Here is a 16,273-nt window from a genome sequence, read left to right as displayed (position 1 = left end):
GCACGACCCTTGCCAAGCCTTTGATATGAGGCTCCTAACCCAGGTGGCTATTCCCTCTCTCTATCGACCCGACAAATGCCACCTCTTTACCTTCTCATATTCTGCCTCTATTGAAATGTACGTACCACACGCGGAGCAATGCCTTCCGCGAACACACTTCCCAGAAGCAGCGCCGCATATAAGATATCGTTGTCCAGTGCCTTGAGATATCTTGAATCGACTCCAAGCTCGACCTTCTATAGTAAGGTATCTACTGAATCTCACCAATCATGAGGTTCTTTGACTTGTTCCTGTGTGTAGCCACCGTGGTGTCGGTCGTGGCTGCCCCAGCAGGAGACGCGAGCACGACTATATCAAAGCAGAAGCGCAAGAGCAAGTTCTCCTTCACGGGCGTCAACCAGTCCGGTGCCGAGTTCGGAAACAAGAACCTGCCAGGCCAGTTGAACAAGGACTATACATGGCCGGCTCATTCTTCTATCGACACTCTCGCAGGAAAGGGCATGACTACCTTCCGCATTCCTATCATGATGGAGCGGGCTATTCCATCTAAGATGACCGGAACTATCAACGAGACGTACTTTCAGGGGTTGACAGATGTAAGTAACTGGAAAATTACATGAATTATGTCAGAGCTAAATGAAGTCCCCAGATTGTCAGCTACATCACGGGAAAGTATGGAATCTTAGTCGGCTTGAAAGCTGATATTCAAAATAGCTAATGAGCTATCAGGGGCGCATATGCCATCATTGACCCACACAACTTTGGTGAGACCTTTTGAGCAAAGTGTTAGTCCCTCATCTAACTTTTGAATAGGTCGCTACTATGATCAAGTCATAACAGACACTGCGGGCTTCCAGGCTTGGTGGAAGACGGTAGCCAGTCGATTCGCCAAGGTGGACAAGGCTATCTTCGACACCAACAATGAGTATCATGACATGGACAATGACCTCGTCGCAAAGTTGAACCAAGCTGCCATCAACGGAATCCGAGATGCCGGCGCTACAACCCAATACATCTTCGTCGAGGGTAACTCATGGACTGGCGCATGGCATTGGGTATGTGAAGAAGTCCCTCCACAGAGATGCCCGAATACTGATCTCAATCAGGTTTCTAGCGGAACAGCCACTGGCATGGCCGGTCTGACTGACCCATCAGACTCGACCGGTGCCAAAATCATCTACGAGATGCATCAATATCTCGATAGCGATGGCTCAGGCACTTCCACTACCTGCGTGTCTTCTACCATCGGCAAAGAGCGTGTCACGGAGGCGACGAACTGGCTCAAGACAAACAAAAAGAAGGGCATCCTCGGCGAGACGGCCGGCGGCAACAATGCCCAGTGCATCAGTGCCCTCAAGGGCATGCTCCAGTACATGGAAGACAACAGCGATGTATGGTCAGGCTGGCTCTGGTGGGGAGGTGGCCCCTGGTGGGGTGACTACATCTACAGCATCGAGCCTCCAAGTGGCGTTGCTTACACGGGCATCTTACCCAGCATTCAGCAGTTCATCTGAGCTAATCTGGAGCTTGCAACACCTAACGACTCGATAGATATCTGTGAACTGCGAACTTATTGGTGTGGACGGGCTTGCTGTACATTAAGGAGTAACACTCACCACCTTTACATGTAGAGGACCTCATAATGTTGTAAGCCATCCATGGATGTCACATAGTCATTCAACAGAATCATGGACTTTGGGAATGATCTGAATATGCAAAAATCATCATTTCGCTACGTAGTCGTCCTGAAACCGACCCTAAGCAAGAGAATACTATATGCGGAGCAATGATCAACCGACACCGGATATCCCACAGCACACCCTCTCCCCTCAAATTTCTCGTGTCTGCAACGCCTCGCGTTCGCTGTGTTTTCCATATCGTAACTTGGATCGTCCACTCGTCGCGGTCGTTTGCCCCTGCTATTAACATTCCATTCCCAACGCTTCCCGTCTATTATTGACTTTGACCACTTCATATTATTGCGTCAGCCACAGTTCAGCAATCTCGTAGGCCCCTCAGGCTCGTCCCGTGGGTTTCGTTGGCATTCGTTTTGCAACTTGTTGTCCCGCACCTTCGACATCACTCCCTGACTAGAGCCCAAGCTAAAGCGGCCGCAGAATCCATGAGTTCTCCCACTGCTTGTGGCATCGCGGACCAGACAAGCCCAACAAGAGATGTTTTTTCGAAGGCGTCGAGAAACTTGAACCCGTGGACTCCCAGATCCAAGCCAAGACCTGTTCTAGGTCGTTTATTGGCACTAAGGTCGTGACAACATCTGGAGTAGGACCCCACAGTAGTAAAAACAGTAATGCCAGAGAAAAGAAGCAAGCGTCATCCAAACTTTTATATTTTGCAACAGTAAAACAACATCAAAAATCCCTCTAGCGAACGCGTGCAATATCACATTGTAGCCAAACCATCGACCTGAGGATTGAGATTCAATCGGGCAGCTAAAATGTGATCATGGACATGTAGGCTAAGTAGTATTAGTTCTTGCCGAGGCAAGTTGGTGTTTCTCATCAACACCGTGTGGATTGTATGATATAAATGGCCATCTAGGCATAATATCGTAACAGCGTAACAGTCGTAGGGACATAGCCAGTAGCTTTATCAGCCAACCTTTTCTTAGCAGAAATGACAAGTCAGGAGGCGAGATAGCCTGAGCCGAGCATCGAGGTCCGGAACGAATACCGTCACGTTCCGCCGAGTAGGCCTCATGACTCTGTCCTGTGAATGTGTCGTACGTAATTTGGCATGAATGGTTGCCCAATGAGCTCTGTAGTGAAAAGTCCTTGTATCCGAGGCCAACCTCTCCAGAATCTCTCTTTTAGCATCCAGTCGTCAGTTCGTGACAGTGCGTATGGGTATAGTATGAACCGTAGCTGTCATAGAGCACCGTGATGGTATACCCAATTCGAAACCGGTGACTTAGGAAAGGAAGTGGACATCCATTCCTTAATTCAAAATAAGTTGCCTCTCGGGCTTGCTCTAGAGATCCAGAACAGGCCGAATGAAGCATGCATGGTGTAACGTGAAAATCAGCACAAGCCAAGCGCCCAATGATATAAATATTCGTTGCCAATAATTGTCGGCGTATGGTCAGCAGACCCAATAAACCACGCTCGCCGTTGCGCAGCTCTGGACGAACTGAGCTCGCTTCAGAATAACCAGCAAAGGCGAGCACCTTTACCGGTGGCGGGTTGCCCTTGTGCCACTCGTGCCACCTTCACGAAATGGCATTGGAAACTCGACTTGAGCAAGGTGCCGGCGATTTAGTGGAACAAGGCAGAGCTGCCCGTAGCATTGCCGTGACGAGCGGCGTCGGACGAGTCTGCTCGTGATCCAGTCAGCAAATCTGAATACGAGTCTTGCGACGTCAAGTTTGACGAACCGCTGCCTCTCTGCATGTGGCCGTTCGCTCGACCGCGACCACTGAAGCCGGTGGAAGCCTCCCACTCTGGGCCGCGAGGTTGGCGCTCCGGAGCATTCACTCGGGTGCTGGAGCCGTTCATCCCAGGCCTCTGGCTGCCAATAGCGCCGGGGGCTTCTCGAGAACGTACATGGGAGCCGCTGGCATCGAAACCACCCCCCAGTCCCAGGGAGCCCATGCCACCCACCAGCGACGCGGTATCCGACGAGCTGAGACCCGTGTTGGTCACAGTGCCGCCTGGAGTTGTCGGTGTGGTGAGGGATGTGCCGTAATCACCGTAGCGGGCCACATTCGCGGTATCTGGTCCATTGGGCGGGCGAGGCAGGGCACTGTTGACATAGCTGGAGGTGGACGGGCTCGGGCTGGGGCTGTAGCTGCGTAGATCCGCGAAGCTCTTGACACCGCGCAGTCCGTTGATGGCGTCGGGGCTACCCCCAGGTAGCTCGAGAGTGGGATTTCCCTGCCTGCCAACCGTGTGATAGTTGCTGGAAGAAAGGTTGCGCGACTCGGCAAAATCTATTGTAGCGGCGCGACTGAGGCCGCGGCGGTGTGCGTCAAGGGACGAGACAGTCTGCTGCAAGTGTGCAGGCAGCTGCGGTGCCGCAGCTCTCTTCATAACATGTATCTGTCGGTGCGCGCCGTCACCAACGGACTGATGCTCAAGGCCCATATTGTGAGCAAGTACGTGGATCTGTCGCCGTTGTTCAGGGGTTATGTCATTCGGGAAGATCAAGATCTCGCGCGCCGGATCGTTTCGGAACAATGTCAGTTCAGTGTAGTAGTTCAACGTCTCCGGGTTGTTCAGATCAATATCTCCTACTCGATCACGATTAGTTCTGAGTCCTAGTCCAGAATTCTCACGAAAGAGCTCACTCATGGGCGAGGTGCGCTGTTGAGGGGCGTTGGAGCCTCCCGTGAGGGAATGCATGGATGTCTGGTGCTGCAGGGGTAGAGGTCGATGTTGCTCTTCTAGCTGGCCACGCTTCTCACGTTTCTCCCGCTCGATGCGTTCTCGTTCATGTTCTGGGAGCATCTTCTTGTACTCGACGCGAAGTTTACGACCACCAACTTCCATCTGATTCATTCTCTCAATAACAATGGCGGTGTCGGTGGGGCTCTGGAAATTTGCAAACGCCAGTCCGCGAAACACGCCGTTGTCGAAGTGATAGTTGAAGGCATAGGGCTGGGGGAGGCTCAAGTCGATCATCATGGCGGCGAGCTGCTCTTTGCGCACGTTGAAGGGGATATTTTTTATCACAATGGCGGTGGGAATGAGGTCATTAGGATCTTTCTTGTCGTCCTGTGATCGTCGCATGTCGTTCGAGTATAGACTGGAGTTCTGAACAGGGAGATGTTCGGGCCCAGGACCAGGGCCGGCGTTCATGTGGCCGAGAGGGTGGTTCGGCAGAGCAGGAGATGCGTATAGCTGCTGCGGGTTATGCATCCCAGCAGAGCCCATCGATGCTTGGTCAGGGGGCATAATCCAGGTCTTTTTGCAGTCAGTACAGCGAGTAGAGAAGGGGGTGTGAGCAAAGGGGGAACGAACATCTGGTAGGGGTTGTCGCCTGTTGCCGATGCGAGATCGCATGCCGTCGTTCATTGCGCCGTTCACCGTGGCGACGCTGCCTGCATTATACTGCCATGCCTGGTTATTACCCATCATAAAGCTGCCGGGCAGGCCGGAGGCGGTGGGGGTCATGCGGTCGTAACGGCCTCCGTTGTCGAACGAGTTGAAGCGGTCGTCGACGGTTCCGTACATGTTGGAGGGGGCCTGGCCGATGGGATCAAGCGGTCTCTGGTTCTGGCGACCGGAAGGCATGCCAACGGTGGCATAACCCTGCCTCGTCGAGCTGGGAGATCGGTTGAGTGCGTTTGGGTAGCCGTAGAAGCTGTCTTGCTGTTGTTGCTGGTTCATTTTCGCGGTGTGTGATGGCTGGGTGCCGCGCGTAGGCAGGCAGGTGGTGAAGGAGGAGGAGAAGGAGAAGGGAGAGAGGAAGGAGGAGGAGGGTTCGAGACAGCTGTGGCGTGTGGTGAGCCAGCAGGCTGCTGAAACCGGTGGAGGGACGGTGACGATTGGACAATGTTTGACTGGCCGCAGCTGGACTGGGTGGCAGGCGGGCAGGCTGTTGGTGCTGCGTGAGACCTGGCTCTGATTAGGTCAGATCTGGTCTGGACCTGGTGGCGGAGGGCGATGCACGACGACGACGGCGACGACGACGGCAAAGCGTGCTGCGGGTTTTGGAGACGGTGCGGTGCGTACAGACGGACGGATGGGCGGACAGGGAACAAGAAACACGCACACAACACACGCAGACAGGCTGACAGACTGACTGACAAAGAGACAATAAGTCGACCGACGGGGCGGGAAGAGAATTTCGACCAGAACAAGCGGAGTCGCAAGCGGCTGGCCGGAATGCTGGAGAAATTCTGGTGGGTGGGCCGCCCGTAGCCTCTTAGCCTACTTTTTTTTCTCTCTTCCCCAAAGGTACAGTACAACACTGTAGGTACAAAAGGCTGTAATTACCGTACCGCACGCTCTCTGGCGCTCTTCTCGTCAACAACGACAGAGAAGACGGAGACGCGCGCACGATCGAGGTAACGGAGAAAGGATGACTGCGATGCACTGACCTGCGCTTGTCTGCTGCGCAGAGAGAGAGAGTCCTTCTGTGCTCTGGCTTCGGAGAAAGGCTAAAAGGCGACAAAGCCGCGCAGAAAGGGCCCAATTCTCGATGAGCAGGGGCCTAAGGCCTAAGGTCGCCTTAGAGGCAGAGTCGACGATAGCCTTGCACCCAGAACAGTCGGTTCCGAAAACCTGGAGCACAGCAGAGCAGGGAGCAACGTAGATTCTGCTGTCGATGATGCCTGGAGCTGTGTGTGAAACTCGTACAGTCGTCTCTTCGTAGTCGTCGTAAAAGTGGCTACCCTTGCACGGTTTTTCGTTCTCAGACTCGCCGGTCAAGTAGTTTGTTGAATAGATGCACACACTGCCAGCTGCAATGACTGAACTGTCGGAACAGACACGCCGGTCTAGAGCAGCCACCTGGGTATATGGGGGCTAATTATCATACAAGAAATGATAACTCAACTGGTTGCTGGTATTCTGGTTGACTGCTTCGGCGCACTTAATCGGGAATGCGGGCGAGGATGCTCAAGACCTGCGACTGTGACTGTTGATGCTGCTGGAATGGATGTATCGATGGAGGAGTGAGTGAGGGAGTGAGTGGATGGATGGATGGATGGGGTAAGGTCTGTCATTCGGTCAGGCAAGCAGGCAGAATGACCGCATTTTGGGGAAGGAGGGAAGGACTAGGACGAACCGCCCGCACCTACCCTAAACTAAAGAAGTCCACCTGCCCACTACCTAAGTACCACAGTTCCTAACTTCACCTAGGCACTCATGTTTGAAAAGCGAGGGCGAATGCACAAAATGGTACTTGGCTGAATGTGGGCCAGCCATAAGAACCCCAAGTACCTTGGATGCAAGCAAGTTGGTTCGGTACTCACCCAAGATCTAGGTAGCTATCTAGCGTACCTAGGTAGGTTGGCGCTCTACCTTCCCTGAGTCTACAATGCGTCAGGCCTCTTCGCCTCCCTGTAACGTTAATCATCTACAGTCGATAACATCATTTATACATCGTCGATATTGATTTACCTATACTTCATTCATGATGAGGGCCAGGGTCTGTCTAACATGTCTCTACCATACCCAGCTAGAGGGACCTTCATATCCCACCTCACGCCCAATTCTTCATTTCATATCCAGAGTAATGCAGGTCCTTCGGATTTATTCCGCTCTTCTACCGATCCAGGGGCATCTACATGTACCTACATGGAGAGAGTGTTGTCAGCCATACATACCACGGTGTTCGGCCGTTGTCAATATGTTTTTCGCATGCCCATCCCTGAAAACACCGTTCTTGGGTCTCATTTGGAATGATTGCAAGCTATCGCACACCATACCGTCATCCCCAGCACCTCCTTTCTGCCTTGCTCTATTAGGACGGCCGTGGCTCAGAGACTACTTTGGTAGAAAAGGGGTCGCGATGCCAGCATCCACTTCCCCCCCCTGAGTGTGTGGAGTGCAGCTGCACCTGGAGCGAGCCGGTAGGCTGCGGGTGTACTGCCCATGAAGCCGCTGGCCCACTGTCAAATATCCTCCCAGCAAATGATGGGCAGCGGCCCTCAGAGCCAGACATCAGCCGCGAGACAGTGGCAACGGCTTCTGGCGACGGGACTGGCCCGAAGGGCACATGGCGGGCTAGCACTCAAATGGCAGGGTAAAGATACCTCCTTCCCCGGGTCACGGCACACCTGCAACTAACCGGCGGGCATGATCAGATCTAATATGCTTAGCACGATACATGTGCAGCTAGTGAGCCCTGTCCTGCTATGCTGTAGTCTGCAGACAATAGGATGAAGCCCGAGTTTGATTGACGCAAAGTACTGCACAGATATCAAGAACAGCGAGTTAAGCAACGAGAACAGACAGCACAACGGAGTTGTTGTGCATTCACACGTGGACATGGGCGTTGAGGGTCCAGAGCTAACTTGTTGTTGACAACTTGGAAAGCCCAAGAGCCCGCTATTCATTTTAAGTGCGTAATGTGCCAATGATTGCATCAGGATCCCAAAGCTTTGGGTCTCCTGGTAACTGTATTTTAGTGAAATCTAAGCAGTCGCCGTGGGGCTGTAGGCAGATCATGTTCGTCGATCCGTCAGTTTTAGGTTACCTCTTCGACTATGGCCCGCGTACCGGTTTTGTGGGTTGGAGTTCAGGAGACACGCAGGCGGGAGGTTCTGTCCCGACCGAAGCAGGCAAGGAAACGTTAAAGCGAAACACTTCGCTTCCCGACCGTTCAAGCGTCGCGTGAATCTCCGATCCCCTCGTGTTCTCCTGTGTGCAGTACGTACTTTTGTCTAACAAATGTGCCTGTGCTTGTATATGCGTATGGCTTCAGCCTTTGCACAGCAGGGCAGTCAGCATTGCGAATAGCGGACTTCAGAGCACCCGAGACATTAATTCACCATTTGCGCCACTTCTACTGCACCGACAACACCATAAAATGGCGGCGTAAAGGCCAGGATCAAGTGTGAAATGATGCCTGTCGCCGCCTCCTCGAATGCTCACTATTCACCACTTGCCTTGTGCATCTTGACACCTGTGCATACGCGTTGGCCATAATGCGACCAATACGGGAATTTTCCACACTTTGTCAAGATGGAAGCGCCAAATCTCCACAGTCTCGGCAATATCATGTGCAGTGGGTGGTCAGGAGATGTGGCAGTTTTGAAGACTGTAGACGGCTGAAGACTTGAATAGGGGAGGAAAGCCAGAGACTTCGTATGTAGCCTGTTTTGTGCAAGTCACCTACGCTTGTGTGGTTGCACCTTGGATCTCCACCACTATAAAACATCTTTACTGCTCAATAATCGAGGCTCGTATCGTCCATGCATGATATGGTAATGGAACCCAAGCGAAGCACTCTCTGACTGTCTCTACCATTGACCTCACCCGCTACATGTCAGTCGATGAACTGTCACACCCGAGGAGCCGGTATGGATTGAGCGAGACACGGCAAGTCCATCGGGCGAGCTTGACGGTGAAGTGTCTGTGGCTAACACTCAGGATACGTATCATACATGACATCCTCTACCTTGACAGGGCTTTCTATGGAAATGCTGTGCTTTGCTGGGGCCTCAATAATGAAGCTGGCGACCCTCCTGACATCCTAGAAGTTGGACTGGAAGAAGAAGTACAATACAGTCTCTAATTTCAACGCTATCAGCCCCAAATCGATTGATCAGGCAAGGTGAAAGCTTGGCAAGTGGTCCCAGCTCCTTTGTTATTAGCAGGGGTCAGATATTAAAGATGGTGGGCGAATCCAACGTCGACAAACGCGACCCGGATCAGAGTCGTCACGCGGCAACAAATATCAAGATCGTAGGACAAGTCGTTGGGCTTTTCTCCCACACAAGGTTTCTCTAGGTGGCTCATGTGAGCAAATAATTCCGGTTTGAGGAGATCTTGTCTTAAACCCCCACCCCTTACCAGCGACATTCTACCCAGCTTGCCAGCTGCTACAGGTATCTAAAGGCCTGTTAAGCCTAGACGAATAGGCTGACGGGAATGTCCATGTCCGTGTCGTTAAGTCTCACAAGTACGTATGTGCAGTGTCGACCTGCAGCATAATGTATACCAAGTCAAAGCTTACATACTCCCCGTTCTTCTATGCTATTAATCGGAGTCGAAGATCCTCTGAGGGAAGCCGGCCATTGTAACATCAGTGGTCATAAGGTGGTCGTATCCAGAATCATCTATTTAACTTCATTATCTGCACCATGTCAATGTTTCTGGTGAGCTTCCCTGGTCCATGCAACAGCCGTAGTTTGTCTCGGCCAGATGCCGCATTGCCTTGGTATTTTAAGATCCGGCACTTGAGCTTCTCCCACTAATTTAAGTCTACGTTACAATGCATGATGCACCTATGAATTCGGTACTCGTATGCTTATCATGAGGTGCCAATCTAAACTGCGAGCTCCGTCGAACAATCGGAATTATGAGCAATGCGCTCGCCTAACATTGTCCTACAGTGTTTGATACGTTGGCTGATGCACAAGCGTCCTAGCATTGGAACTCTCTTCTTTCTATTACCATGCTCACAGCACTCCTCTGCCAACATTGCTCAAATAGGATCAGAGACCTACGAGCTTGGCATTTCACACATTTTGACCAGTACGGTGTTGCTGCAGTCATCGTTCTGAATAAAATTATCAATCATCTTCGCACCCGCGTTGCGTTCTTGCGTCAGGGGTAATTCGATCTACGTGAATGGCCGTAAGGTGCCGTGGACTTCCGGTGCTTAAAATTCGGCTCTGATGTTTGGCGTTTGAACTATAACGCGGAAACCGGACGAGAGCATGCATGGCAGATGGAGCGAACATAAAGAGTCCAGCCTAAACATGTCACATGCGGAATCGCACTACGCTTAAACACTGTTCGTAAGATGTATTCACATCATAAATGCTTTTGGTTCTCACTAAGCTATGTCCTCTTCAGGAAGGGGACCACGGCATCTCGGAAAGCCTCGAACCCATCCACAAAGCTCACATGACCTGCATTCGGGATGACTACAAAATCGACCTGCTCGCCACTCTTGCCTGCTGCTGAAAACCCGTCCTGAACTCCATCCCGCAGGCCCTTCATCTTCTCTGGCAGATCTGCATCCTTCTCACCCACCACGAAGAGCACATGCTCTGTCCCACTGGCCACTTTTGGTGCCAGTGGCCGCACGTCGAAGGTAGGAGACTGCAACGCTGCGATACATGTCTCGAATCCATCGATAGTCGTCGTTTCCATGAGGCCACGCAGCACGTCGGCTCGTTCTGAATGGCTCGCGATCCATTCCGCCCCAAACCAACGCTCCATGGTCGACTGGACGGTCTTCTTCATGTCGCCATCTTGCCTGGCCGCCTTCACGCGAGGCCCAAAGGCATCCTCCACGCCGGCATTCGAGGGGCTGCAGGAAATGGTGTCACACACGACGAGGTTCTTAACCATCCCAGGAAATTTAGTCACGAAAAATATGCCCAACGCTGCACCCATGGATACGCCCACCCAAGCATGAAGGAATGGTGTTAGAGTGCGCGGGGCATGATGGCCAGAGAAGGCTGCTGTGATTTCCTTGGAGGTCAAGAGATTGTGAACATCATCGGCGAGGGATTCGAAAGTCGTGGAGCCGAGATCCGTGGGTGCAGATGATTTGCCGTGACCTGGATGATCGTAGAGCAGGACACGGAAGCCAGCATCATGTAGCGCAGAGACGACCTCGTCCCAAAATCCAAACTGGGCGCTGAGGGAGTTGGACAACAGGACGGTGGGACGCTGAGGCTCAGTCACATATGTGAGCTCGTAGCTTAGCTCTCGGCCATCTGGAAGCTGAAAGGCCTGCGCCATGGCGTTGCGGTTGTGATGACACCTGATTTGTTGTTGGGCGGGGTTTGCTCGGCCTATGCCCCGCGTTTGCGTTCAAGTGATGATGGCTGCCAAAGACGTTGATGCAATGCAAATGGCGGTAAGATCAGCTGAGCCCAGTAATGGGTGTTTTGGAATTGAGCTGAGGCTCTGAATGATTCTTGATGCTATTGCGGGGGTGGCAGAAGGGAAGAAGGGTGTTGTTGAAGCAGAAATACCGTGACGCTGGTGCAAGTCGACTAATGCGTCATCTTATGCAGCTGTCAGTTGAGTGCCGATTACCCAAGCTTGGCAAGCGCCAACCAACCACATGTTGTTCCCTCAACCTCAACCAACTTCAACGCCGCCTCCAACACCTTTTCTCACATCAAATCGAGAAAGTCGTCGTTGACTTGATCGCTGCCTCCCTTTTGCTTCACTCAAACAGAAGCCATCAAAAGACGACGCCACGACCGTCTAGTTGTCTACAGACATGGGGATGTTACTTGGTGTGTGGCGGCCAATGAGTTGATAGACCTTGATCTGCACGCTTCGAGTTGACTTGCATGCTGGACAAGTCACAAGGTCCTGCCTGCTTCCAGCGACGCCACGCAAGTGGAGGACGAAAGAACAGCCCGCCTGATAGCGAAAGTATATTAATATGATCCAATATCTCGTTTTTTGCTACTGGAGTTTACTACCAGTTACTTACAAAACTTGTTAGTGTCAGTATGTTTTAGTTGAAAAACGGGGTAGTTATGTCGTCCTGCACCTTGCCAGATGTTGCCTGACATTTCCAAGAACAATCATCTTACCTGACAAATTTGCACAAGATCACCAAGAATAGCTGACCAGGTGACTTCATGGTGGTAGCGGCTAAGTTGGCAAAGATGTTGACAGTTTCTTTGTTTTGGAAAGCGCCATGGCTTTCGAATCGTTACTGTCATTTGCGCCAGAAGCATTCCAGAAACTCTTCTCGACAAAGAAATCAATCTTCTGGGTTTCTAAATTTATCTTTGCCATGTGGTCCGGACTGTCCCGTCCATTTAGCAAGATGATTTCCCCATTTGTGTTAAACCAAACGTGCATTTTGTATTCTAGGATTCTTTATTCTTAAGGTCGCAAGAGAAGCGCTTTTTCGCCAGTAAATAGATGCTCAGTTCTCTCGCGCGAAACACCCTTTCAATTCCTCTTTTGGCATCATGCCATCAACGAAATATTTTCATATTATCATTGTCACAAACTTCTTCTCACCGTATCCCAAGCCTAGTGTCTTTTGCCAAAAGCCATTTCTATTCCCATCGACTTTCTCTTTGAAATGACGCCGATCCACCGAGATCATTCGGAGACCTCCTCCCAAGACCTGACACCTCCCCAAATACCGAACCCATGGGTATGGCGTTGCCACCTCTGCCACATAACCTACCGCCTGGGATGCACCCGTCGCTGTCTTGAGTGTAGTCACGAGTTTTGCACTACTATCGAGCCTATTAGACAGGGAAGCAGGAAGAAACGAAGCAAGCGCGGAGGGCCATGCAAGTCAGAGTTCGACTACTCCGAATGGCATAATTATGGTGCATGGAGACGGACAATCGTTCTGAATAACAAGACTGCTTGTCATGAACGGCAGCTTGCTGACAGTTGGGGACGAGAGGCCAATGCCGCGACAGATGGTGAACGTGAGAAATGGACTAAGAAGAGAGAAAGATTGTTCATCACGAGAAAACATGACTGTTGGCAACACTGCGATTACCCGAGTGAGTGCCGCCATACTTATTACACGGCCATGGTAGAAGGCAGGAAGGCACCTGTCAGTTCAACGGTGAAGATAAAAAAGAAGGAAGTGTTCTCTACCAGCCAAGCTGAACAAGCCACAGAGTCAAGAACATGGCCTGATTTGAGCATTGTCGAAGTTGGAGAACCTTGTCACGAGGAGGTTGCGAAAGCATCATCAAGAACCATGGAAATCACAGAACACGACTTCGATATCGAGCTGAGCTCTTCTACCGTTCAACATGTGGATGAACCACAAGTTTTTGAGGACGATGATTCGGACCCTGCGTCTACCGAAGCATTTCGCGGGAGACAAGAGCGGCGCTCACGACTTAAGATTGCTCGTCTCACCGGCATGGATTCTTTCAGCTCTCTGGAGAGTCTTCAGTCTGTCAGTTCTGCCACACATGCCGAACACCCGTCGAGTATCGAATCTGACAAGAAGCTAGCATGTACAAGAGCTAAGTCAGCAAGAACAAGGCGGAACCCATCGGGGCCCGCAGAAGACTACGAAGATGATGATCCGACTGGCTCGATTTTGGACTTGATATTGCCTCAGCTCAACGATGGTGGTCCTATTATGCTCAACCGGACACTATCAAATAGGGCTGGCCCTGTGGATCCACGAGCAAGCGGTGTTGTGCTTGCTTCAGAGGAGGACGAGTGGAAGTCGTGGTCGACTTCATCGAGCAGCAGCTCATCCCCAAGCCTCACGCCGCGAGACTTGATGTCTGAAGTTGATTCAAGACATGTCGAGACGATGGCCGGACGGGAATCCCTCAATGTGTTCGACTCAGGATGTTTTGTGAGCCACTATGGGCTGGCCCCGGATGAGGATATAACTGCCGTCAACGATGGCGGAAGTCTCTGCGAAGAGCGGGATCTCATCGAGCTGTTAAGATTGCGTAATGCGTTTATGAGAGGGGATATCTAGTCCTTTACACTCTCGGGGGATCTATGTTAGCCGTTCAGGTGATGTTGTGTTTGGAAGGCCATGTGAGAGACTCTAGGAAAATCAGAATCGTTGCAATAGTAGAAATGTTTTCAGAGTCCCCCGAAGTACAGATCATATTTCTTCAGCTGCTCTACTTAATGAACCCTGTGCCTTCATGCTACCCATACCACCGTCAATATCGAAGGAAAAGGAACTTTGTTGTACAATCGCCATGTCGCGAACCGAAAACAGTACGGAACAAGAAAACTCTCGTCTAGCCGCCAGCTCTAAGCCTGGTCCCGACACAGGGTCATAAGCGCCACACCCTGCCCTCGTGACCACTGGTCTCCCTGTAGCCTGGCGGAAGATCTCCGCCCGACAAGAGCAGTGTGCAAGCCAAGAGCGACTTCAGCTGCGTACGACACTATGCAGTTTGCAGCTGGCGCTCCGGTCTGCTTTGGCTGCACCATTTGCGTCATCTGGAAGACCAACCCCCCCGACAGTTTGGCATCGCATCACATTCGCAGTAAGAAAGAAAGATCCCGTCCCACGTTCCAAGCCAGTCCAGCGCGCCCGAAGTATCTCGAATAACCAACAATCAAGGACGAAAAAGAATCGGCTGACGAGGGATTTACGCCTCGGGGGCCTTGTTCTTCTTCTTCTGTTCGACCTTGAGCAGGAGAGCACGGTTGATGTGGGGGAGGACACCACCGAAGGCGATGGTGGCGCGGATGAGAGTGTCGAGCTCTTCGTCACCGCGGATGGCGAGCTGGAGATGACGGGGAGTGATACGCTTGACTTTGAGGTCCTTGGCGGCGTTCTAGTCGAGAAAGAAATTAGTCACGTCTCTAATAGATGGAACGCAAATTGGAGAAGATCGCAAAGAACGCGATGGATCGGAGTAGCTACTTACGCCTGCAAGTTCGAGGACTTCAGCGGTCAGGTACTCGAGAACGGCGGTGACATAGACGGCGGCCTTGGCTCCAACACGCATCTTGTTCTGAGTGTTGGACTTCAAGAAACGCTTGACACGACCGCAAGGGAACTGGAAGGGAAAGACTGGTTAGCGATTTGGAAACAAGACAACAAGTCCGATTTGACCTGGCCTCCTATTGAAGCCCATTGCCCTCGATCCCATCGTCGCTAGCTGGCGCAAAATATGAATGCGGGGTTTAGCACGAGACAGCTGAGCAACACTGCGAGACATCCGGCAAACTCCATCGCTCTTGAATTCTCACGATCGAAGTGAGCACGCGCGGAGATGGATCGGCGAATGGGATGATGCAGCGAGCGATGTTGCGGTGTGTGCCGGTCGAAAAAACCTGCACTTGTCTTGAGAAACGCGTAGCTGTCCGGCGCATGGTGCTTCAAGGCTGGCGATGATGGATATCGACGACGACAACGACGACAACAGGCCAGGAGGGGGTCTAAAAGCCGTGCAGAGAGCTGCATGGCACATATGCGACGACATACCTGAAGACCAGCGCGAGCAGAGTGGCTCTGCTGCTTCTTGGGGCCATCGACGGACGTCTTGCCGCCGGAGCTCTTGCCACCAGAAGACTTGCCCTTTCCGCCAGCCATTGTTTATCGAATGCGCGCAAAGAAGTTTGCTGAAAAGTGAAGAGTAGGAGGTCGACGGAGGTTCGCCGAAGACAGCCGAGAGCGATGCGCGGTGAAAGAGGTGTTTTGTTGAGGTTGTTGTTGACGACGCGACGAGGGGCTGGCGATGGCAGTTGTGATGATGGTGTTGTTGTTGTGTTGATGTAGGTACGTTAACAGCGCGGGCGGAACGGTGGGTGGGTGGCTGCTATGAGATTTTCGGCTGGCCAGGAATGTTAAGGTTTGGCTGGTGTTTAGGTAGGCAGGCGGTGGGCGATGTATCGTCTGTTTACATTTGCAAAATTGGAGAGGCTGACTCGAGGTATGGTTAATGCCTAAATCCACTGTCTGGCCGCCTGCCTGTGTCGTAAGGTTTCCCGTGTTTATGTGCATTGCTTAACAGGCGGTACTTCTGCATCCGTCAAGAGTACGGCGGCCGACAGCAGCCACGCATGCAGTTTGAGGAGGCACCACCGCCTCTGGCCGGCGACCCGCGATGCCCTCCAAGTCGTGGGGTGCCTGGGCCCAGGACCACAGGCGTGTTGGGAGAAAGATGCATGAAAACAACATAAATCAGAAGCCCGAG

The 16,273-nt window shown here is 52.0% G+C and overlaps 4 protein-coding genes across 4 annotated transcripts; 1 reads left to right on the top strand and 3 right to left on the bottom strand.

Moving 5' to 3' along the window:
* Positions 1 to 269: 269 nt before the first annotated feature.
* UCRPA7_7734 (putative glycoside hydrolase family 5 protein) lies at positions 270 to 1,514 on the top strand (the record flags this gene model as incomplete). Its single annotated transcript, XM_007920257.1, has 5 exons — positions 270 to 596; positions 650 to 672; positions 730 to 764; positions 814 to 1,055; positions 1,107 to 1,514. 5 exons carry the CDS (start codon positions 270 to 272, stop codon positions 1,512 to 1,514), a joined length of 1,035 nt encoding a protein of 344 aa, XP_007918448.1.
* A 1,758-nt stretch (positions 1,515 to 3,272) lies between these two features.
* UCRPA7_7733 (putative rna-binding post-transcriptional regulator cip2 protein) lies at positions 3,273 to 5,345 on the bottom strand (the record flags this gene model as incomplete). The annotated part of the gene is made up of 1 exon (XM_007920256.1): positions 3,273 to 5,345. One exon carries the CDS (start codon positions 5,343 to 5,345, stop codon positions 3,273 to 3,275), a length of 2,073 nt encoding a protein of 690 aa, XP_007918447.1.
* A 5,127-nt stretch (positions 5,346 to 10,472) lies between these two features.
* On the bottom strand, positions 10,473 to 11,384 carry UCRPA7_7732 (putative 3-oxoadipate enol-lactonase protein; the record flags this gene model as incomplete). Its single annotated transcript, XM_007920255.1, has 1 exon — positions 10,473 to 11,384. One exon carries the CDS (start codon positions 11,382 to 11,384, stop codon positions 10,473 to 10,475), a length of 912 nt encoding a protein of 303 aa, XP_007918446.1.
* A 3,335-nt stretch (positions 11,385 to 14,719) lies between these two features.
* On the bottom strand, positions 14,720 to 15,669 carry UCRPA7_7731 (putative histone h2a protein; the record flags this gene model as incomplete). Its single annotated transcript, XM_007920254.1, has 3 exons — positions 14,720 to 14,908; positions 15,002 to 15,133; positions 15,562 to 15,669. 3 exons carry the CDS (start codon positions 15,667 to 15,669, stop codon positions 14,720 to 14,722), a joined length of 429 nt encoding a protein of 142 aa, XP_007918445.1.
* Between the last annotated feature and the right edge of the window lie 604 nt (positions 15,670 to 16,273).

This window comes from Phaeoacremonium minimum (assembly GCF_000392275.1).
Source record: "Phaeoacremonium minimum UCRPA7 unplaced genomic scaffold PA7_03_scaffold_552, whole genome shotgun sequence".
Classification (NCBI taxonomy): Eukaryota; Fungi; Ascomycota; class Sordariomycetes; order Togniniales; family Togniniaceae; genus Phaeoacremonium; species Phaeoacremonium minimum.
The sequence above is the reverse complement of the archived record's forward strand: the minus strand, read 5'-3'. Positions and strand labels throughout refer to the sequence as shown.